General features: G+C 44.9%; 1 protein-coding gene across 5 annotated transcripts in view; it reads left to right on the top strand.

Annotated features, from left to right (window-relative positions):
* GRAMD4 (GRAM domain containing 4) overlaps positions 1–25,099 on the top strand; it is a 497,316-nt gene that overhangs the window by 245,085 nt on the left and 227,132 nt on the right. For all 5 annotated transcript variants that reach the window (XM_085654072.1, XM_085654070.1, XM_085654073.1 and 2 more), the window contains one exon: positions 4,444–4,564. In XM_085654072.1, the coding sequence (XP_085510198.1) occupies positions 4,444–4,564 (121 nt within the window). The remainder of the gene's footprint in view (positions 1–4,443; positions 4,565–25,099) is intronic.

Below are 25,099 nucleotides of genomic sequence, written 5' to 3'. Positions count from 1 at the left end.
TGACAAAGTAGTATGCACTTTTGAATTAAGATGTGAGGGATCAATATATGGTTAATCTACATTTTCCTGTACCGTAGTAGAGACCGATCTATTTGGAATTCTGTCGGCATACAGTATCACCAGAGTATATGTGAAAAGACACGTCTTCTCTTACACATTTTAGTAAAGTCAGTGGATTAAGGAAGAGCTTTAGAAACATAGGCGACTAGACATTACTCATTCTTTTGAGATTGTGTTAGACTAGAAAACAGAAAGCAAAATATTGTTTGCCAAAATATCACAGCGGCTGAGTAAGGAAACGCGATACGTAATGTTGACAGCCAGCAAAATGCAGAGATTGATTGCTAGAATAGTCTCCAGGCTTTTCTAAATATTTTTGTGATAAACAGATTTTTTTGAATTTTGTTGGAGGAAAATAAAAACTATACAACACAAATAGCTTGTTGGAGAAAGGTATACAGTGTGTTCTCAAGGCATTGACATTCAGTTGATAGTGTTACAAAACAACAACCACCTCAGCAGTCCTGTATTTAGTCGGAAACATAGGCTTCTTAGCCCAGCCGTTTCCCCCCACACTCTACAATGCTTAAGGTGGCAGCCCACCCCTGGGCGCCAGTACGAAAGGGTGGGAGGAGAAGGGGACTTCCAACGAGTGACGTTGTCATGTTTGGCGGCCATAATGGCTGTCCCCAAGAGGGACCGGTCAGCCCTCATGCCCCAGAGCCCTCAGGGATACCCAACAGAAGCATTAACAGGGAGAGGGGGGACCTCCTATCCAAGCACCTCAGTCAGTTCTCCCATCACCTCAGACCAGAATTTTTGAATCGCGGGGCACAGCCACACCACGTGATAGAAATTGGCTGGAGCGTCGACACATCAAGGGCAGGTATGCTCAGGGACGAGTCCCGTTTGGTGGAGCCTAGCTTGAAAGTGATAGACACTATAGAAAAAAACCCTCGAATCAACCACAGTCTGGAAGAAATTGGGATCACCCTTGACGCCATCAGTGTGTCGTACCAATAGCCATCTTCAATGGGTCCCGCTTTGCTAATTCTAAGGTAAGTCATGAATGCTAGAAGAAATATATCACAGAGATAATGGGAATAGCAGCTTCACAGGCATTGTAGCTCACATAAGTTTTGGGACATGTAAGGAATCTATCCAATTTAATCCAATGAAACCTTGAATTCTAACTTGTAGGATCCCACTTTAAGCGCCCAATGCTTCCCAGTGTGTCATTGGAAAGATATGGTAATAAAAAAAAAAAAAATCCACATTTTAATTTAAAGGGCCGAGATGTCATACTGGTGTTTCAATGGCTTATTTTGGTGCTCGGTGACTTGGTCTATAATCCTGTTTTGGCGTTCGCCCAACTAAATTGTTACCCTGGGAAAAACCTTATCTCCAGATACTTCATGTTGAAAATATGCTCAAGTACATTTTTCAAAACGGTACAATATGAGGTCTAGTACTACTTTATTTACATATCCTTCTTCCAGGTGCATTACATCCAGACTTTTCTAATCTGGGCTCTACACGACTCCAAGCAACATACTATTGCAAATCACTTTTATTTTCGTTATTATTTTTTTATAAAGTGCACAAAGACTCCCAAGATTATCTTTGTGTGGCAATGAAGGGACCTTAAAAATTGCACCCAGACGGGAGAAAGGCTGAAAGTGAGAAGAGGCTGTAGACCAACAAAAATTGTCTTAAGTGATTTCCTAAGAGAAGAGGCAGAGTGTTTTCATTTTGTGACCAAGATAATAAAGAGAACAGCCCCTGGAACGATCTAGTTTCATTTTGGCAATCCGAAATAGCAGTTCCAAGCTGGAACATAGGGTGTGTGAAAGGTGGTATCTCCGAAAGCTCTCTTTAATGCAAGCCTTGTGTAGTGCATAAATGGCCTCGTTGAAGTATGTCCTTTCCATGTATGCCTCATCTAGCGTCTGGAATGCTGGGAGTGGAATGCTGGTGTGTGGGCTGAAATAGTGACCGTTTGAAGCAGGATGGTGCCCAGCGAGGGACTACTTGATGCTGCTGTAACTTAAGGGCCTAAGATGTAAATAAATAACTTGCCTCTTACCCGAGTGTCTCCAGACTCTTGTATGAAACCCCTGCTCTCAAATTGGAACACTTGTGCATGGTGCAAAGATTTTAAGCGGTACTGTCTAACTGGCAGCCAGTGCAGTTTTTCCTTGCTTCGGTAGCATCATCAAACTTCCAAAGTTGAAAGCAACTCTAGTAGGCAAGCTCTGAATGTATTGGACTTTTTTTGAGTGCACTGTTAAGAAGATCGAGGTAGAGACCATTACAGGAGGTCAGCCGAGTTAGAACACAGGCTGAGCCGACTTTGCCATGCAGTAGGAATGGCAGCCCATTCTTCAGGGTGCGGGGAGTTTGAAGGCACGCAGAAGAGATAACGTTTTTTCTGTGAGCAAAATTTATCATCTATATATAGACCAAGTGATTTAAACTTTAAGGACTAAAAGGACAGTCCCAGTTGAGGCAAGATTGTGTTTTTATTTTCGATCCTCGACTTACCGTAGAAACCTCCTATACAAAACATAATTTACAGCATGTAACCGCTCCTTCTAGCTAGGTGTGTGCTATATAATATAACAAAAAAAGTCTGTCTAGGATCAGTGAAAATGGTGGTTTGCTTTCTAATGAAATGGCTTTGTGAAGGTGCAGGACAAATTCAGCGCAGGAACATTGGTGCTGCTGTCTGGCGATGTAGCGGTGCACTTCTCTTATAACGTCAGGAGAAAAGTAAATGACTTTCCTACAACTAACTCTTGAACCAGGTCTATGTGTCTCCTAACTACTCAGTGCATGATGGTGTATATGCCGCTCTGTTCTGAAAATGTGAATTCATTCAGTTAATACGACTATATCCACTCTTCAGAAGGAGTCTTCATAAAGGCTCTGTAACTGAGTGGATTAGCCCCACTCTTTGTTCATTGTGATAGCACTAGCACATTCCTTTAGATTTCTGGTAATAAAATGTGGTGTTAATCGGGAAAAAAACCCTGTAAAAAACACAATGGGGAAGGGATTATAATTTTTAGGTCTGGTGTACAGACCGCTTTAGCTTTCTGGAGAGAAAACACAAGCACACCATACAAAGGGGCTTTTGAACAGCCTCCTACAGCCATTGGCTACTGTGGTTCAGCAGGCTTTGACCCTTGACAGACAGGGTTGTTCTTTACTTAAAGTAGTTTACATCTGCGATATGTTGTGTCCATACCTACAATAGGGCCTCTGCCCCCAAACACATCCCACCCCAACTTGCTCTGGTGCTCTCTGCCCAGCTTCTTTTATTATTATTATTATTATTATTATTATTATTATTATTATTATTATTATTCAGTGGTGACCAGCACTGATCGGGGAGGGGGTGGGAGGAGAGGGGTAAATAAAATTTAAAAAAAAGACTTACCTGAGTGCTGAGTCTCTTTTCTGTGTCCCTCCGTCGTCTCTCCCAGCCAGAACAAAAAGCAGGAAGCACCAGGCTCCCCTTAGCTAATCACAGCACAGGGCTGTGATTGGTCTGAGCACCATGGTTCGGCGCTCAGACAGGAAATGGGAGCCTGGGCATGTTCTCCACCCAGGCTGTAAGGCAGCCTGGGTGGAGAAAATGCAATGTGCGCATAAATGTTTGGCTGAGACGGCCGGCCAAAGATTCATGCGCACATGGAGTGGGAAAATTACTCCTCCCACTGCTCCTGTGTGAGGAACCCAGCCCTGCCCAATAAGCTGCCACAGCAAGAAAACATAAAATGATGATAACATCGAGATATTATCATTTTAGGTTTCCTTTATTTCACTGCTTCAAAGCAGTGGGGCGACTCTCCTCCTCCTTAGCAGCGGAGCGGACACTTACTAATATTATTCCTCACTCGCTAGCTATGCAATTCTAACTGGCTGCATTCTTCATATTTATGTGCTCCCCGAGGTGTTTTTTGTTTTTTCATACTTCACCATTTTGATATGGTCATTGGCTATGTTGGACCATGAAAGTAAAATGGCAGTCTGTGCATCATAATGCATGCGTCGTGACACATTCATCCCAATACCTACACACGGATACTATTTTGAAATGGTTGACAAGCTGGTCCCCAAAAAGTGTACATGCATGTAAAAGCATTGCAGCTACACAAAGGCGTGCTATTGCACAGCACAAACAACCATTGCCGAAGCCAATAGGTTTGCACTAGCCTTTGAAAGTGAAGCTTGTTGGCTTTGTCAATGCTTTTTATGAACTATAAAATAAGATTCCTTATCCAAAGAATATGCAGCGTGGTGTCTGGGGATTTGCTCAGCAAAGTTACCTGCAATAACGTCTTCACATTAAATCTGTTTCTAGAATGCTAACTGTTTACCGTTTCAATGTACGAGCATATATGAAAAGGCAAACTAAAATATTTGCTTGTTCAACAGAAGAGGAACTCAGAAAGCTGAGAGAAGAGACAAACTCGGAGGCGCTGAAGCAAGAACTGGAAAAAGAACGACAGCGGAGAGTAGAGCTCGAACAAAAATTCAATGAAGTACTTAAAACAAGGTAATAGAATTACTTTGATCTAAATGGTGGCTTGTTTTATGAAGAGGGATAACTCAATGGCTTGAGTGTTTTTACATTCTTCACAATCTGTTTTACTGTTTCCATTGAAAGCTTGTTTTTGGAATACGAATACACTAGTCTCCACAATATTTAGCACCCCTAATGATAGACACTAAACTGGCACATAATATAATTGCACACATTTTACATCATAGCATTTTGAATTGTGGCGCATTGAGTCTCTGCTGCATTCTACATCTTGATACCAACTTTCCAAATCATTTGTGCTGATGCAATAGCCATTACAGAAAATGGGCAGGTAGCCAAAGTTGTCAATTGTATTTGCATTTATATAGCGCTTACTACCCCTGACGAGGCGTCAAAGTGCTTTTTCGGCGAGCAGTATGCTACTCTGGAACCCATAAAGGTTAGTGGTGAATTAGTATAGTGAAATATTCAAGTAATTTGAGTTGTGATTAGGTTAGTCAGTTATTGTAGCACCAGGACGCATGACTTCTAATCTCATTTTTACAGTTGACCAAAGACCTTGATCCTGATCAGGTTGCTTCATCTCCTTTTGCCACCATTTCTTTTTAAATTTGAGATGGGCGAAACCATAGCATAAAAAAGCCTCATATTGGGCATGGCATTGTTAAAGGGAGAGTACTGCTGCTTTTCTTGGTTTGATTTTGCTACCCCGTTTTTCTTCCCTGCTGTGCTTAACCCGAGGCCTTTGAGCAGCTTTCTGATGGAATGGTAACTTCATATTATAGTTGAGGCTGGGACCAGCGTTGTAATACAAAATAAAATAAGCTTTTCTTTTCTGTATAGACGGATTAACAGTAAAGCATGTGGACCATTGTCTCCGACTGTTTTAGTTTAAAAAAAAAATATATAATAATAATAAATAGGCAGCCAGAGGGCACGTCCCTCATGTGCCCTTTCCTTTCTCAGCTCAGGTGCCCTGGGCATCTATCGCCTTAATGCTGATCATTAATATCTAGCTAAAGAGGCAGATGACTTAGATCGGTGGTCCATTTGCCTTCATTTTTTAGGTCGAGCATAGACAGCGCTGGCACTGTCTTAAAGATCTGTTGTATGTACTTTGTGGGATCTGGAGATTAGCCCTAGGACTTGTCTGCTTCCGCCTTTGCATAGGGACTATTTTTTCTGTTCAACGGCCTCTATTTAACTGTCTTGATAGAAAATGACCAGTAGAGGTCAGTAGAATATCAGAATTGATTTCTGCTTGTTTAACTGCCTCCTAATTAACTGTCTTCATAGAAAACGACCAGCAGAGGTCAGTAAAATACCAGAATCACTTTAGCATTCCCTAGATTCCAGGCCATAGAAACTTCAACGAGCACCCGTGGACAATATTTTTTTTCAACTCTTGTATTCTAGTGATAAGACCACCAAAGAGGCTGTTTTATATTAAAAACAGAGCTTTGGACAATACATTTTCCCGCTGATAGGCAGTATTTCTCTCCATGTGTTCCCATACCAGGCATGTTCCGCAGTTTGGTGCTTACTTTCCCTCCATGTTAAAAAACTGTAGATGTTTCAACACCCAGGCTAATGTGCTGTATAGCGAAATACAAATAAGGTCCCAAAGGCGAGACCGATTGCATTGCAAATGCTTGTTTTTTTTTGTATACAGGCATTTTTTGTTGGGTTTACGCTTTTTTCTGTTCAGCTTTGGTCATGGGGCATATTGTGACACAAGTCAGCAACAGCTTTACAGAGGTAAAGCTCCACAGTGGACCCTCTTGGGGCCTGCATCTTACTCTGGAAAAAAAATCCTTCAAAACCCAAATGGAAAAAGAGTACGGGGGTGGAGGGGCAGAATGTGTTTAATTCAGCTAGACAAATGTGTATTTTCTTTACTCCTGTAAACTACAGAACGAGTGAAACATAGACTTGCACTGAAACCTCAAATGCCAGAAAAAGCACAAGAGTAAGGAAATGCATTAAAATTAATAAGCAAACCTCAGCATGACCTTTGAGGGCACACACAAGCCTTTGCCATTAAAAGAAAAATCTGGCAGTGATGAAAATATCAACTACTGCCCACCCTTACAAAACAATATTTGAAATGTTCATCACTAGTATTTGATGTATTTACTCGAGTTCATATGGGCTCGAGCTGCAACTCATCTATTAGCCCATAGTAATTACCTGTGATTGAGATGATTTTAAGCATTTCTTTAAGTGAGTTGCCCTAAGAGGGATGCATATGGCTAAACGTGGGTTTTTGGCGTATTGTGCCTTAAGTGATTAAGCTCCATCTTGCTAATAAGGAATTCCCTGTGTTCACATGACCCAGTGGTTTAAGTGCAAGACCAATGCTAATTAGCATATGAATGGCCTGTTCTTTGTACTGGCAGACTGACTAAAACAAATGTTATAGATACAGGTTGATTAATAATGGTTTAGATTTATTCTAGCATGTCCACCCTTTGTTGGTTTGGTATGTAAATTGGTCACTGTAGGTAGTGTGGGTATGCCGAGACTCTGGTGCCTTACTGCCTGTGCAATATGAGCTCGAGTTATACCTAATGAATGCCAAAAGCAGTCTGCTGCTTGTGATCCGATTGAGAGATGACTTGGACTACTAGTTCAGGCTGACAAGTGAAACTGGCACAAGAAAACTCTCTACAAGACAAATAATAAAGAACAATTGAATGAATTGCTCCCATAATTATTGCCAGTGGTTCAGACTAATTGAGGCATTTCCTACCATACCCTTCATTACTTTATGGCTGGAGAAGTTAATGGGTAGAGCCATAGGTAGAGAGAGAGATGGAACATGTCGGGAATGTTAGGGCAGCATCAGTACTTATTTTTTGAAAGAATAAGTGCCCGGGCCTACGTTTTTTCAGAAGCCCACCACTGCCTAATGTTGGGGTTGCTAAATTCCAAAGCTGTATAGTCTTTATTTCACTGCATGTTTTTCTTCCACCAACTCAGTCTCCCTACCCCTTTATCTCATTCTTGCATGCTTTTGATTCCCGCTTTCTTTCTTTGTCACTATTTTTCTTGACTTTCTCTTACTCCTTCCTTTTTTGCCTTTCTTTCTCTCTCGTCCTGGGGCAAATTCTAATGGGTAAAAATTAGTGCCCATCCCTCCCCCCCCCCCCACCTAAAACAAAGTGCTGTTGGGCTCCACCTGCAACCCCTTGCTCAAATTAAGCGCTGCATACCTCTTGCATTAGTGGGATCTCAGAATGTTCAATTACTGGATGAAAAGTGTGATGCAGAGTTCTGAACAAGGGGGTGGATGTGTGAAGAGCGAACAATGCTTATGTCATACCTCTTCCTAACCCTTCTAGAATGAAACCTTTGAGATGCATGATATAATTTCTGGTTATAAGGGACATTTATCTTCTTACATAGGGTCACTGCAAGTGTATTCTATTTAGTGTAGAAATCAAAGCGCAAAAAGGTTAAGTTGCTGAATTGTTCCTTAAAAAGAACTGTTCATTGGGATACATGTCTTGGCAAGGTGGTCGATGTGACACTCTAGCATGGAGCTTCCAGACTCCTTAGTTTTTTCCTGTGCTATTCTTTCATTATGCAGTAGCATAAATGATTAAGAAAAGTAACATGGCATAAGAATGAAACAAGTAGACAAGGTGGCTTGAGGGGTCACTTATTGTATCAGTGTAAATCTGGCCTTCACATTGGGAAATACTCCTTGGGGCCTGTAGTGGAGTCAGACATTGAAACCAACACTGTGCTGAAGAGGGACAGGATCTGGAAACGGGCAACGCATCCGAATCCCTGCATGATGTGGAAGTGAGCCAGAATAGATGGAGGGTTATGTTTCAACATAAGGCCCAAGGCTTGGTGAGGTGGCAATAAAAGCAGGAGGCACAACTGAAGCAGATCCGAAGGCCTGGGTTGGAACCCAAAATGTTGGAGCAGGTTAAAAAAAACCAGAAACCTTTTTATTGGCATTTGACAAAAATATATATTTGTATAGGTGCAGTCTTCTACATAATACAGTAAGTTGCTCAAGTTCACCATTCCATGAACGGGCATGGCAATGCAGGAAAAAGACCATTATCAGTACAGCCTTAAAACAGCAAATCCGGTAACAAGAAGCATAATCTAGAATCAGTAGTAGAATGTTGCGGTTATCTAGTCCCAGGTAGCTCATCCTTAACCTATAAACAATTAATGCCCTTGTCCACTATCCAATGGCTGTTGTAGAACCTACCACAGTAATGCCATGTTACAAAAAAAATCTATCTACTCTAAGCTAAAACCACACAAAATAAAATGGTCCTGAGTGCCTGAACTTTAAGTGTGTAATACCCCACCGGGTGCTCCCATACTTGTGAGACTTTGGTTTTATGATCTGGTATACTGGAGAGATTTGTAGGGCCCCAGGTCATCTCATCTTCCAATAAGTTCACTCTCACCTTGGAATTAGGCATCAAGGTAGAGTTTACCTCTTAGGGGCCTAATCAGCGCATTCCAATCTGGGTTTATGCACCCTAAACAGAGGGGGATTCATTCTGCGACACCTGAGCTACTCCCCCCAATTAAGAGTGTCTACTATTCCCCCAAATGGCCCTGAGGACTGCCCTCAGCTCAAGCACACTGTGCGGTCTGGATCCCATCATCTTCCCCAGGGTGATCTCCCCAGTTTTCCCAGGTCTCCAGAACTTCCTTCCAAAGAACTGCCGGTGGATGTCGTCTGATCCTACGTTTATAATTTCTGATCAGAGCCCATTCCTCCACTCTGGGCCACAATGCAATGGGTGGGCCCTCCGGGTAGGCCCTCCCCTCCCTTGAGTGCCATTGCATTGCTATCTGTCTCGAGGCCAAAGCCAGTTCCGCCAATCTGGTGCCGACTCTGTGTGCCTTCGGTCTGGGGAACAATCCTAGGAGGCACACCTCTGCTGTGTAAAAAAGTTTAAGATCTAATACCTTGTTGAGTGTGTAGAGTACAGCCTCCCAGAATGAGCGTAACCTGGGCAAGTGCACGTCCCATGTCCCAAAACTGCCCCAAATCTTCCCCTAGTGTCTGGGGTCTGCACCTGGGGCAGGCCTTTGGCTCTCCCCCATTCATGGCCAGCAATCTGAGAGGTTAAGTATGTCATGTGTACATAATTAAAGTGGTCGTACTTAAATCTCATGTTTCTGGAAACGTGCTTGGGAGATGACAATACTGCGCTCCACTCGGAGTCATAAAGGTCCCTTCCTAGCAGTGTCTCCCCTCTCTTCCTTATCCTTGTCAAGGTGCCATGGCCATGTTCAACTTCGCCCGGTAGAACCATTTCACCAAGTGGCGCGTGGTCCCCAGTGTTGTCAGGGCCTGAAGAACAGCAGGGGTCTCTGACTTCTGTCGGCTATTAGACCACAGGTTCATGAATGTCCGCAGTAACCCATGATATGTAAGGAATTGGCTGGGGAGTAGCAACCATTTTGTCACCAAGTCATTGAATGGGATTAGTGTTGCCAGTTGGTAGCATTCACTCATGGTGATCAGGCCAGCTGCCATACAGTCCGAAAACTGGTGCCTTGTAAAGCAAAAAGGGGTATTCCTGTGTGCCAGGCCCACCAACAATGGGGCCGGGTCATATAAAGTAGACCCAGCTGTCCTCTGCAGACATCTCCACCAGCAAGAGTGCAACTTGTAATAAAACTCCAGGTCGGGGAATCCCTACTTACTGGTCAAGAAGTTTCGCTAATAGGGTCCCCTGGTTCCCAGCCAACCTCTTGGGTCCCAGTTCTTCGAGATGTTCTCCATCTAGCCACTGGGTTATCCACTGAAGCTGGGCAGTCAAGTAGTCTCCGGAGCACAGCCAAGAAATCCCTATTGCACCCACCCTCTCAGATCAGTTCTCAAAGTAAGGTATCCAAACAATGAAGCTAGGAGCGCGCTAGCTTGACTGGTAAATTTACAAACAAATGCAACAACCTGGCTAACAATCATCTTAGATAAAGTGACCCAAGCCATAACTGGAAATTTCAAAGAATGCCAGAACTGGACTTGAGGCCTCCAGATTACCCTTCCTGAGATTGTCTAAGGCTTGAAACACCTGGATACCCAAATATCTGAACGACACCAGTGATCAGGGCACCCCCAAGGGAAGACCACACCAGAACAAGTGCTTTTTGGTTCTATTAATCCAGAGTTCGGCAAGGGAAGAGAATTCTTGCAGCAGAGTCGACTCATTCCCAACACCCCTTGGGCCAGAATGAGGTCTGGCATCTGAGGTAACAACCACAGGGCCAGCACTTTGCTAAGAATATTGAAATCTATGTTCGACATAGACAAAGGGTGAAACTCAGTTATGCTCAAACCCAAAGTCTTTGACTTGGACCAGTCGTCACGGACATCCCCCTGATCCAGGACCCAGCCCCACGCCATCTCCAGCATCTGACACACCAGGCCCGACCTGGGATCCCTAGCTACTACTCTGCACCGATCTCACCTCTTGGCAGCCCGTTTCCATCACCGCCCCTGCCTCTTTTACAGTAGTGGCCCTAGGCAGTCAAAGGTGCTGCCAGTGGGGCCAGAAAAGCCACCGGCCTCCAGCTGCTCTCACCTGCAAGAGTGCCCACTAGAATGTCACAAGTAACTCCAAACCCCTTAAGGAGTGAGAGAGGAGTGAATAGAGGTGCAGAGGTGATAGATTTTTAAACAGTTAATCGCTTACACCAGGACCCTATCTAGGCCTTGAGTAGTGCCCCAGTCCTGGTGTCTGTACACTTCCAACTTGTCTTCTTGCAGGCGGTGGGCCTCTGATGCACTGGGCCCCTGTTAAAGTTTTTCAGGGGGAGAGGGGCTCCCACCACTGCCCCGCAACTTCAAGCTTCCAACACAGGGCCCAGCAGTATGTCAGCCGCCCCTGCTAATGGCTGTCATCACCTGGCCCACCAACAGTAAAAACAGGCTCCCTCTTCAGTGGGCACTGCTCCGGCATCGTCGGGCCCCCGTGTGTCCCCAGCCAGGGGCAGTCCAATCTGCCGCCTCCAGTTGTCTGGGGATCCGTATCGAGCAGGAGCTGCACCTGCTCCCTCAACTCGCACCACAGCACGAGTCCCGACCGGGGATCTGAGAACCTGCTCAGCTGGTCTGCACAACATTTAGCTGCGGGCCCCACGGCAACGGGAGCCCAGGTTGATTTCTACCCACGAAGAGCCCCTGCGGAGGCACAGAATGGTTGCCCTGCATCACCGGCACCGTGTCTCCTAATCCAAGGGTGGGGGCTGCACAATCCAGTCATGGTCACTCTGTGCAGACTCTGTCCGCCATGTTTGATCTGTCGGGGCTGGTCAGTCCACTCAGCCCGCGGATCTTCTACCCCAGGCAATAGGATCCCCAAGTCTCCAAGAGCACCTCCAGGGGGGCTCCGGTCTGCTGGCACTCCGGAAGGCACTGCACCGGTGCCCTGGAATACAAAGAAATCAGGATTGCAGTCGGTCTGGTGCAGAGCAACGGGCTCACTTGACTGTCATCTGCAGCATTCAAACCACGCCCCCTTTTGGATCATTTTAGTGAAGTTGGCAAATGAGACATCTGCAGAGAGACTCTGTGGAGTACAGTAAGCAAATAAGCATTGCACCAACTGTGAGGCTGTAAGTACAGGCATTAATAGAAAAGGTTTTGTGCGGAAAGTAGTGGTGTGCAAAGATGGCCCGTGGCATGATGGAGGTCTGCTGGAGAATAGTGGTGCACAGTGTGAATAACTAGGTGACCGGCAACACTCTGGGAAGTGTGACAGGCTTGAAAAATGTAAGAACCAATAGCATCTGAAGTGGACACTTGTACAACAAGCAGGGCCTAAAATTCCAGAGCTCCTTTACATTTCAGAAAATCAGGTGAGGCTAAAATACCAGTTCAGTCAGACAGGATATGTGAGTCCACTTTGTAGCCAATGACATGGAGTGAGTGGGGGGCCCAGGGCCAACTATATTGAAGACCTGACTTGGCATAACAGTGGAAGGGGTGAAATCTGATTAAATATCTATGAACTCCGCATCAGGAGAGCATAGGCACTGTGGGGTAATCAGTTTGGCCGGACAGTATTTCTGTTCCTTACATCTGGCACAATTGGGAAGGACAGAACCCCTAAAGTGATGCAACATACTAAGATGGACCAGTGCATTGCAGTTATGAGGTTGTTTCAGTACAGGTGGACCTGCATATGCATGACAGATTTTGCACAGATTCTTCCCACTATTGAAAATTACAGGTTGACAATGCAGAATAAAATTGATACCATTTCACTGGAACAGATTTTTTTTTCAGGAAGGGATGTGTGCAAGAGAAATGACCGAACCATGGAGATGAAGAAAACCTTGTATAAACAAAATGAAAATTGTATGTCGGTGGACAATGATTAGGTCCCTACTGAAGCTCGCCCAAATTTTGGAGCATACAGTGGAAGATATAGAGGGAAAATTCTGATGGCATTTTATTAAGTTTGTCGGGTTCCCAGAATCTGCAGAGGATTCATCTGCATAGGCTGTTTAGCTGTTTTACTTTGAACAGGCTCTTTGGGCCTTTCTCTGCCACTAGGGAGACCACCTCGGGCTATAATCGGAAGAATGCTCAATTATTGCAATCATGATTTTTTCTATTTTCTACAACATGTTAGATACGCAGGGCACCCACGATGTGATGGGGTGTGCTCTCAGTGTGTTTCCTGAACACATTTAAAAAGAGCAGCAGCTGAGGAAGACCTTTGAACCAGTGAAACATAAACTAAGAGCTATGAAGTTAAACTAGATGCTGATCTTCCCAGCAATGTGTTATTTAGAATGGTCATTTGCATTTCTTTGCTGCTCCGGAAGAGGTGTGGGAGGGGTTGTAATGGGACAACAGAAAGAACAGGGGTCCGACATGCCCCACACATGGGGAGGGAGTATTTGGGGGAGGGCAGGTGGGGGGGACCTGGAGGTTGCAGACGGGATACGAGCATTGATTCTTGAATCCCAGTGGTGCATCCAAAGATGGTAGCAACTTTCAAAAATCCACAAATGGTAATGGTAAGATAGAATGAAATCATTGGGGGCAGAAGTGAATGCACCAGAATTAATATGGACCACTATGAAGCCATACCAGAATTGGTCTGGAAAGAATTACTGTAGCAGACACCTGACGAAGAGATGCCATAGGGACCAAACTTAAGTACTCTTTTAGATGCTCTCTCACACAATATTTTAAGTAATTTAAAATTGGTAATTGGCAAATATAGATATGCTGTATTACTCCAAGCGGATGATAAAGCTGGGCATGGTTACAGGGCTAAAAATTCCATGCATGAAGTAGGCTTATTGGATAACTGGAAAGCAATGAACTCTGGGGACACAGTATCTCTGATATTCTGCATTCCATTACGTGTAGCGTTTTTGAGTAATTAAGGAAGATCAGCATAACTGTAGGGAATGTTCTGTACCTGGACAGGTAACTCCCAGTTACGGTTAACATGGGAGTAGTGGTATGACGGGACCAATATTCTGACCTGGAGATTGAGGATGAAAGCTCTATAGGACAGTGACTTTGCAAACAAGTTAATTACTTAGGATAAATAGGGAAAAGCTAGTAATCATGTGGCATAATGGGAAGCCATGAAGGTGGTAAAACAAAGTGTGTATTTGGCGTTTGTCATTCACTTCTAGTTAGAGCAAGATATGCCAATAAAAGTTACGCCTCTCACATTTAGAGGTGGTGCCATGACACTTGGTGGTTGAGGGAGGTGAGTTACTAGGAGTTTAAAGTGCAATTGGAGACACATGGGATTGTTTGGGTAGGTTCATTCATACCAACCGCATGCTGGCAAAAGCTGTATGTGAAATGGAAGACTGTTAGCATGGCAACATCATAATATTTTGGAAAATTGCATGGTGGTCAGTCAGGCACCAGCCGTCTGCTGTGCTACATGTCACCTTTTACAAAGAGATGTACACTATTGCTGAACTGCAGGCTGGCAAAGCACATGACAGAAATCAGCTCTCTGCAGATTTATACTGTAATTTCCCAGCATACTATCGGGGAAGCTTCTGGAAGTGATACTGAAAGCACTTGAGGCTAGGGTGTTACCTGATACTGCAAGGGAAGTCCTAATTACAATAATTCCTAAACCAGTTGTGGATCTGCTTCAATGTGTGTTGTGCAGACCCCATCACTAGTAAATAGTGATGATAAAAAATTCTGATGGATACTTCTATCCATCTGCAGATTCATCACCTTTTGAATGTCAGACTGATTCTGGAAAGTTTTTAATGGCTCTCCAGATGGTGGGGGGCCCTGGCTTTGGTACCTGAAACAATATCACCCTGACATCACTGGGGCCATAAAGCACCCTCCCTGTAGTCCGTTACCTTTTTTCCTGCACCATTGACACAAGTCCGGAGCTTTGCTTTCATCAGCGACTCACCACAGGGAGGTTTTTATCTTTTGTAAATTTCTAGGGGCAGTACAGAGATTTCACCTCAACACTCAGGCTTGAAAACCTGCAGGCACTGTGATGAAAAAAAAGTCAATCAAGTTCCCTCATGCATCTTGTACAATGAAGTGAAATCCTTCTAATCTTGCAGGAGCATGTACCCTAAGGCCATAATGGAAAAAGGTGATAAACTATTTAGGGTTTTTGCTTGTGAGGACTGCCGAGCAAAGCTAAAGTCCAGTCCAACGACCATGTTGTTAGAGTCCTTGTCAAAGTCATCCCAAAGAAAACTTAAGAAGAAACAGTGCCAAGACTCTGGCCAACTTCCTTCATTGAATGGTAAGTCACCAAGGCACGCCCCTTCACCTTAGGAGTTCTCATCGCAGTGCATTAATCTTCTTCCAGATTAACCAGCACTCACTGTTCCTTCGGACCCAGTGTTGATCTCTGATCCTCTAATGCCTGTGGCACCATCATTCAGCCCCTAACCTGGTCAGCAGTACCCTGAATTCCTGGCCTCTGGAACTGACCCTTCCTTATTCTTGAGTGAGATATTACACCCGGTCACAGGCATTCTGCCCAAATTCATTTTAATGTTTAATAATCGTCGGTCACGGGCTTCATGGTGGTAAGATGAGACATTGACTCGTATTGTTTGTGGCAATAATTGCAAAGTGGCATCTTACCATACATTGGATGTAACCTCAGGACCCAGTTAGCCATGGCAGCAGGATATGGCTGAATGGGCAATTGCAGTAGAGTATTTGATGACAAAGGTGAGACGTGATGTTAACCCCTACGATGCTCATGACGAACTGGACTCGTCCTGGCACACAGTGGTCGTGTGCTCATGACGAGTCCAGCTCGTCATGAAACATCGCATTGGAAACCCCTCTGGTGCGGGCACCAGAGGGATTCCCTTAAAGCTAAAATAGCCTCGGGAGCTGGGGAAGAGCTTCCCCAGCTTCCGAGGCCGCCCCCCTGGTTTCCCTGAAATGACGATCGGCTCGCAAGTCGCGCTGATGTAATTTCAGTGAACCCGAAACTGAAATGAGCCAAGAGGCTCATTTCAGTTTCTAAGTGCTCGTGGGGGGGCTCTCTCAGCCCCCTGAGCACGTAGAAACTCAGGAGAAGTATCATTGGAAAGGGGAGAATCTCCCCTTTCCAATGGAACCACTCCCTAGTAGATCCCTGCTTGGGGATCGCCCCAGGAGGGCGATTCCCCAAGCAGGGATCCACCCACTAGGCACCAGGGAGGGGGGAGCAGCCCCTTGGGAAAGGGCCTTTGCTCCCCCATACATTTTTTTGGCACCATTAGTCTTTCTGCCCCCCCTTTGGGGTAGATGGGGGCAGTAGCCCCCAAACTGCCCCCCCCGGGGAGTAGAATGCCCACTTGACACCAGGGATTTCGTAATAAGTTATTCATTAGAGGTGGGGGCTGCCCAAAACGGGCATGTCGATGCCCCCACCCCCCCAGGCACAAAATTATACTTTCTGCCCCCCTGGGGGGCAGAAAGACCACTTGACGCCAGGGATTTTTTTGTGTGCAATTTTTTTAGGGTGGGGACACCTGAAACGGGCACGCCAATGCCCCACCCCCACCACCATTTCTGCATTCGCCCCCATCTGCCCCGCCGGGAGGGGCAAAAAGCCCTCTAGATGCCAGGGTTAGTTTGGGGCAAATTTGAATTAGAGTGGGGCAGCTCAAAACGCAATGCCCATGCCCCCACCCCCTCCCCGCAAGAATTACAGCCTTCCTGCCCCACCGGGGGGCAGATGGGGCTGTAGCCCCCAATCTGCCCCCCTGGGGGGGCATAGAGCCCACTAGACGCCAGGGATTTTTTTGGGTACATTTTTATTAGGGGGTTGCCAAAAACGGGCATGCCAATGCCCCCCACCCTAATTAAAATTTGCCCCAATCTGCACCCCCAGGGGGTGCAAAAAGCCAACTAGTCGCCAGGGATTTTTTTGGGGCAAATTTGAATTAGGGTGGGGGCTGCCCAAAACAGGCATGTCCATGCCCCCTCCCCCGCAAAAATTGCAGCCTTCCTGCCCCCCCGGGGGCAGATGGGGGCATTAGTTGCCAATCTGCCCCCTGGGGGGGGGGCAAAAAGCCCAGTAGACGCCAGGGATTTTTTGGGCAAATTTTAATTGGCATGCCTGTTTTGGGAAGCCCCCACCCCGGGGGCAGATGGGGGCATTAGTTGCCAATCTGCCCCCTGGGGGGGGGGGCAAAAAGCCCAGTAGACGCCAGGGATTTTTTGGGCAAATTTTAATTGGCATGCCTGTTTTGGGAAGCCCCCACCCCAATTAAAATTTGCCCAAAAATCTCCCAGGCATCTATTGGACTTTCAGCCCCCCCCGGGGGGCAGATGGGGGCATTAGCCCCCAATGTGCCCCACCTGGGGGGGCAAAAAGCACACTAGACGCTAGGGTTTGTATTGGGGCAAATTTGAATTGGAGTGGGGCTGCCCAAAACGTGCATGCCCATGCCCCCACCCCCTAAACAAATAGCCACAGTGTTTCTTCCCCCCTTGGGGGCATATCAGGGCAACCCCACCCCCCCCAAAATGTATTGAGGCGACATCAAAATTGCCTATCACCAAACAACCTGGTTTTGCAAGGGGGGTCACCTGGGTTTTTGGCCCCGTGCTCGGTGGCCATCTAGGGAAACCTTCTAAACCCATACATTTCTGAAAACCACCCAGCTTTCCCCCAGGTCTCCCAGTAAAAATGGTGCCTTACATGCGTGGGAGGCTCAAGTACCCACGACAGGCAAGGGCCCAAAACGTAGTGAGGCGACATCAACATTGCCTATCAAAAAATCTTTGGAGGCCTGTCGCGGGTACTTGGGCCTCCCACACAAGTGAGGCACCATTTTTATCGGGAGACCTGGGGGAAAGCTGGGTGGTGGGAAATTTGTGTGAGCCCAGTGATGCCACAACTTTCCCACACAAAAATGTGTGAAAAAAGTGTTTTTTTTTCCAGCACAAATTGAAGTTTGCAGGGGACTCTGGGTAAGAAAAAGTTGGTGGATCCACGCAAGCCATACTTCCCTGGAAGCCTCTGGGTGTCTAGTTTTCAGGAATGTGTGGGTTTGGTAGGTTTCCCTAGGTGTCGGCAGAGCTAGGGTTCACAAACTACAGCTAGGCACTTTGCCAAAAAAGGCTAATTTTTCACTGTGAAATTGGGGTGTGACCACGTTGCGTTTTGCGCAGTTTTCTGTCGCGGGCACTAGGCCAACCCACACAAGTGAGGTACCATTTTTCTCGTAAGACTTTGGGGACCGCGGGTTGGGTGGAAATTTGTGGATCCACGCAGATTCCAGAACTTTCCACCACAGAAATGAGGGGAAATTGTGTTTTTTTGGACTATTTTTTAGGTTTGCAAGGGATTCTGGGTAACAGACCCTGGTGGGAGGCAGTCAAGTCACCCCATCCTGGTTTCCCCTGGGTGTCTAGTTTCCAAAAATGTATAGGTTTGCTAGGTTTCCCAAGGTGCCCGCAGAGCTAGTGTTCAAAAACTACAGCTAGACTTCGCAAAAAAAGGTTTAATTTTCATTGTGAAAATGTGGTGTGTTCACGTTGGGTTTTGAGCCATTTCCTGTCGTCGGCACTATGCCTACCCACACAAATGAGGTACCATTTTTATCGGGAGACTTGGGGTAATTCAGATTTGTAAAGCAACTGTTAGTACCTATTGATTTTTGATGCATTTCTGCCTTCCAAATGAAAGACATTGTGTAAAAAAGAAGTCATTTTGAAAAATGACCGATAATTCTCATGCTAGTATGAGTATTCCCAATTTCGAAAATGTGCAAATATGTACTGTTTCAAAACTCTATAATTGGTTCCTATTTCAGAAATACACAAGTCTTTCATACCGATTTTTCCATGTATACATTTTCCCACAATAGTTGCTATATATCCGGAACATAATAAAAAACCATTGCAAATTGCTGCTCAGTTTTTGACTCTGGGTTCGTCGGGTTCTTGGTGAACCGACAAGTCCTATATATCCCCACAACCAGGAAGTTCCAGCGGATGTAACGGTATATTGCTTTCAAAGAGCTGTCATAAGTGGAAGAAGTTACAGGTGAAAACGTTGACACAAAAAGCTGTTTTTTTCAACTAATTTTCAATATTTCCTATATTCAACTGTTAGTTTCTATAAAGAAACCTTGATGGATCTACACACATGACCCCTTGCTGAATTCAGAATTTTATCTACTTTTCTAAAATGTATAGCTTTCCAGGATCCATTATTGCTTTCACACCCATTTCTACCATTAACTGGAAGGAGGTTGAAAGCACCAAAATGGCAAAAATAGGCTATGTCCCAGAAAAATGCCAAAACTGTGTAAAAAATGTTGGTTTTCTAACAAAAGTCTGTCATTCCCTAAAAGCTGGGAAAATGGTGATTTCAGCCCCACAAACCCTTTTTTGATACCATTTGCAGAGAAAAACCCAGACTTTCATTTGCAGCCCGCTTTTCCCATTTTTCCCCCCAAAAAATAAATGTTGCTGTATTTTGGCTAATTTCTGGGACCCCTCCTGGGGAATCCACAAACCCTGGGTACCTTTACAATCCCCATGATGATGGAGGAAAAGAACGAAAATTTGGCGTGGATACCTTATGTGGTCAAAAAGTTAAAGGGGCCTAAGCGCGCACTACCCCAAATAGACAAACTGCTTAGCACAGGGGGGAAAAGGTCTAGCAGCGAAGGGGTTAAGCTACCAGAAGGCTTGCTGTAATGAGCAGCATTGCTCCAGACTTAACAGGCCCACTTGAGGGTAATTCAATTTGTTACTCTCGGATCGCTTGACCTTTCACTGCATTCAGTCCTCAAGCAATAGACATCCCAAAAAGAAACCACATTTTTTTACCATTTCCCTTTAATTTTTAGGTCTCGCCTGACCCAGCGCATGCGCTGGTCTGGCGAGACTTATTGAGAGGGCTCCAAAAAGTGCTACCAGGCCAGCCTAGAGCTACAGAGCATGTGCGCAGGCGCGCGCGCGCCGCGCTTGACCACTTTGATGTTTGATCGCGATCACTTGCACTTTCACGGCCGCTTGGCATAGCCAATAGATCTCGCTTTTGGGACCATATAAGTATTTAGTTATGCAACTGTTGCATGGCTAAACACTTATAAGGTCCCAAAGGTGAGACCTATTGGCTATGCCAATGCTTGTTTCCTTTTCATTCCCCGAACCTTTTGCACCTCTCAGTGTTAATCTTGACCCGTGGCTGTGAGTGACTGCGCATGAACGACTTCTGTGCATGAGCAATGGTCCTACAGCAGGCTCCATTAGACGGCTGAGGTGACAGTGGGCGAAAACCCGTGGACAGGAGCAGCACCACCGACAATCCAGTGGCGAGAGCTTTTGCAAACTTCCACCTGTGAACTTTGGGGTTTCATCACTTGGGTGTGTCTCCTTGTTACAGTGTGTATACACATGCATCCTGAACGAATGCAGTGTTTGTAAGTTACAAGGTTTAACATCAAAATAATTGGGTGTTTGTTCTTAGATAGTAAGGATGAAGCTCTTATATCTCCCTATGCATTTTAATTTCGGTATGCCTCACTTAAAAGCCTTTATATTTAACTTTTGCTGTATTGCGTATACGAAGTACATCACTGTCATGTTTAAATGTATAGGGCTAAGTAGCTTGAATATCTGGACGTGAAGGCATTTCTACATTTAGCACGGTATTTATATTTTTCTTGGATACGTGACGTACCACGCTGCACCAGCATAGGGAGTCTGTTCACTCGGTCTAGTCTATGATCATTCACTGAGCGTCCAATATGATTTCCAGGAATATCTAGACTGTTCACTGTGCTCTATGGCCCACTGAAGTAATGTCCTGAGTTCTTTAGCCATACCAATTAACTAACAAACTACTTAGTTCCAGACTCTAAGCCCTTTATCGTCATCCTCGCTCCAAAACCTATGTATTTTCACCCTTTGCATCCCTGCCAGGGCACAGCATTCATTAATGCTGTGAAGGAATCTATTTTGTCATGTCCTTTATTAATGATTCCAGAGGCACGGGCACCTTTTACCATTGTGTTTTCTGAGAAATTTGGAGAGAGTTGCAAATTCATATAGCAAAATGTTTTTGCCAAGGTTCAATAAGGAACCACGCTTCCCATGACAAACCCAGTTGCCTAACACAGAGTGGCAGCAACAGTTGTAATTGCGCTCAATATTTGAAGAATATGTAATGAGATTAAAACCCTAGAGTCTCGAATTTTGTGTGCCATGAAACTAACAAACTTTGCACACTTCAAATCCATTCCTTTTTCATTATTTTTTGTCCTCATGTCACTGTCCGCACTACTTCCAGTTTCATGATGGTTGCCAGTCATTCTTCAGAGGCTATTAACCAATGTCAATTATAGAAACAGCTTTCGGTAAACTGTCCAGTAGTGCCTCTTTCAGATGTAATCCTTGAACACTTTGCCATGTTTCGAAGTCTTTCCAAGACTTCTAGGATCACATGCTATATCAAGTTGTCTCACATGGATAGCAACTAAGAGGGTACAAGGGGGGGCAACAACACTCAATTTCTTGCAGATTCCACAACTGGCTGGTAGAGTTAAAATGAAAAAGAATCTGGCCTTTAGTGAATGCTGCAGAAATTAAGTGATCCACTCCCATTAAAATTAGTGTAGTTTACCTCAATTTCTTGTTTTGTAATCTCGTTCAAAATTTTACTTAGACCTTCCAGGTAGGTCTTCAAACTCGGGCACTCAACAAACATGAGTCTATCATTTGCCTCTGATTGGTGACTTTCTTGCATCTTGGTTGCTTTATCTGGAACTTGGTCAAGCTCTTGGGAGTCCAATATAATCTGTGGATAGTATAAATATGATTCTTCTTCAAGGAGGCAGCTTTAACTGTGGAATAAAGTAGCTTGATAGATACTTGCCAAATTTCTTCTGTCTCCAATTCTGGCAAATCGTCTTTCCAGACTTGGTGTGGGTCTGCCAGGTGTTTCTCGTCCACCTTGATGAACTCCCAGCACCAGTAGGGTCCGTTTTTGCATAATCTGGGTTTATTCACTAGTATCCCATCATAATCCCCATCATCGTCATCACTGCATTCCTGAGTCGCCCACCATGAGTTCAACTGCAGGTACTTAAATCTTGACAGCATCTTTGCCATTACACGCAGTATTTAATCCCATCCGATCAGCCTGCCTTCCTTCTCCAAGTCCCCCCAGATATCAAACCCTGCTTGCCTAAGCGGGTAACTAAGTTTATCTATTAGGCAGCAGATTGGGGTTCCTTGAGTGTCCCATACTGGTGCAGATAGCGCATAGTAGGGAATACAAAGGAGCTTCCTCACGTTGCACCATAGTTTTAAGGCAGCAAGCAAGTCCTCGAAGCTCACTCATTTAAAGAATTTGGGTGTCCCAAACTTGTATATGAATTTCTCCATGCCTAAGAGCCCCAGCATTGCAGAGTAGACTTGGCCGACGTATGTCACAAGCAGCATCCTAAAATTTTAAAATTTGGAAATGCATTATAATGAGCATGCACCACTTTGTATAGAAAGCACATGCATAGAAACATAGTATGTGTTAGACCTGGCTTTTCCAGCATGTTTATCCCCAGACTTTTTGGCCTCCTGTTTTGGACCCTGCTTTTGTTGGTTTCATAAGTCTAAGCACTTTACCCTTGCTGATCAGTGCTAAAGTGCATATGCTTTCCCAGTAAATTGTGTTTATGGATTGGCAATTCCATGATTGGCATATTTGATTTATTGGCGAGTCCCTAGTGCATTGCACTGTGTGTACCCATGGCCTGTAAATCAAATGCTGCTAGTGGGCCTGCAGCACTGATTGGGTCACCCACATGAGCAGCCTGTAACTGTAACTCAGACCTGCCACGACAGTGTCTGTATGTAGTTTTGTACTGCCATGTCGACCTAGCAAGTGCACCCACTTGCCAGACCCTAACCTTCCCTTTTCTTACATGTGAGTCACCCCTAAGGTAGGCCCAAGGTACCAATGTGGGCAGGGTGCAGTGCCTGTGAGAGGTAGGACATGCCCTGATGTGTGTGGCATGTCCTGATAGTGAAATACTGCTGATTTCGTTTTTTCACTATTGAAAGGCTATCTGTCCCGGTCCGGTGCGACCAGACAACCACAGTTTGTGCTTTGTGTTAGCTGGTGTTATTTTCACTTAACTCTAAAATTCAATAGATCTCGTTATAAGGATTGTTTTTTTAGGTCTCGCCTGACCCAGCGCATGCGCTGGTCTGGCGAGACTTATTGAGAGGGCTCCAAAAAGTGCTACCAGGACAGCCTAGAGGTACTGTGCATGTGCGCGGGCGCCGCGCTTTACCGCGATTACTTTCACTTTCGCAGCTGCACGGCCGCTTTGCATTGCAAATAGGTCTCGCTTTTGGGACCTTATAAGTATTTAGTTATGCACCTGTTGCATGGCTAAACACTTATAAGGTCCCAAAGGCAAGACCTATTGGCTATGCCAATGCTTGTTTTAACATACTGGTATTATTTTATTTATTAAAATGGACTCTATTTTTCTGCATAAATACTTTACGCATTGCCTCCAAGTTAAGCCTTACTGCTTTGTGCCAAGTTACCAGAGGGTTAAGCACAGGTTAATTTAGAACTTTTGTGGTTCACCCTAACAAGGATTGTGGTTGCTGCTTGAAAAGGGCTCCTTCGCCCCCCCAAACAATAACCTAATTTCTTGCAAAATGTAATACAGATAATGTATGTTCGCTCTGTAAATGTCAGCAATTGATAACCAGGTTGGATATAACTGGTCGTCCATGTCGGCAGTCAGAATCTAGGTGTCTGTATGTGAAGGCAAAGAGAGTACACTCTAGTCACTATGAAAAGATAAAGAGCAGAAAATCAAAATTAATGCTGTACTGTTTTCTTGATTTTGATTTTCCTGACTTCATTGTATTTGCATATTGTTTTAAAGCAAAATCTTACCTTCAAAGTTGTCTGTTCATGCTATTGCAAAGCCTCCTAGTCTTCAGCAGCTTTTTCTGAAGTATGTATATGCCCTTCACTCAACCTCACCCTCTGGCAAGTCAGCTGTCCTGAAATAAAAATAGAAAACGCTTGCTCATAATTTGGTTGTTATGAAGTGTTTTTTTCCACAAGGATGAAGTAAGAGGAAACCTTTTTTAGCACACACGTAAATGTTTCCGATGTGTGGACCCATGGTTCAGAATCATTGTCTTTTAAATTAATCCGTGATAAGGTTGCCCAGATCACTTCTTGTTGGCAGAATTTTTGCCCATTCCTGGGTTTTCATTTGGCAGGTCAGTGTATTGCGAGAGTTCCATTGTTTTGCTTCAGATATCGCCTACTGATTCTTCTTCCACTCAGAATTTACTTATCTTCCTTTGTTTCAATAGCAAGAAGGAATTTACATGTTCCCCCTACAGTTTCCGTAGACTTAGTAGGCGGGCGCTGCACACTATAGGACTCGTATAGTTACAATCTGATATCCCAAAACCTGATCTTCAGCAATCTCTGTACAACAAGAACTCTTCTGTGGTCGCCCCACTATGTGGTTTTGACGTCTGTCACCAGTCCAGGTTCTCCTGCCATTATCTGCATATCACTGATTCTAGAGTCCTTTCCCACCCTAATTCCAGAGCACTTCTCCCAACCATTTTCCAAGACCCATCACCCGCTCTCATTTCAAGGCCTGTGTCAAAAATCCTTCCTGCTTTCAGTCGAACTCTCCAGGCTCGTGATATTTCCCACCTTTGCTCAGGTAGCTGAGTTCCCACCCTTTTTCCACAGTCCTGGTTCCCACCTTTGTTTTGGTGGTTGATTTTCACTTGCTCTGGGATTGAAGTCTGATGAGGAAATATTAGTGCTGGTGGTCCCCACATGCAACCACATCTCAAATTAAGCACTGGCTCCGTTGCTACTGCCATTATGGTTAACTTCAGTATCCACACGTGTGTCTTTCTGGAGGACTCAAAACCGTGCATGCGATAGCTGTTGTGGTTGTACAAATTTTTAGGAGATGTCAGAATCGCCTGGTGATGTACCGATGCACATTTATTGCTTCTTCTCGTCTTAGACTCCCATGTTATTAGCTGGGGATTGTTAGGCAGGC

The sequence above is a fragment of the Triturus cristatus genome, chromosome 4_1 (assembly GCF_964204655.1).
Source record: "Triturus cristatus chromosome 4_1, aTriCri1.1, whole genome shotgun sequence".
NCBI lineage: Eukaryota > Metazoa > Chordata > Amphibia > Caudata > Salamandridae > Triturus > Triturus cristatus.
The sequence above is the reverse complement of the archived record's forward strand: the minus strand, read 5'-3'. Positions and strand labels throughout refer to the sequence as shown.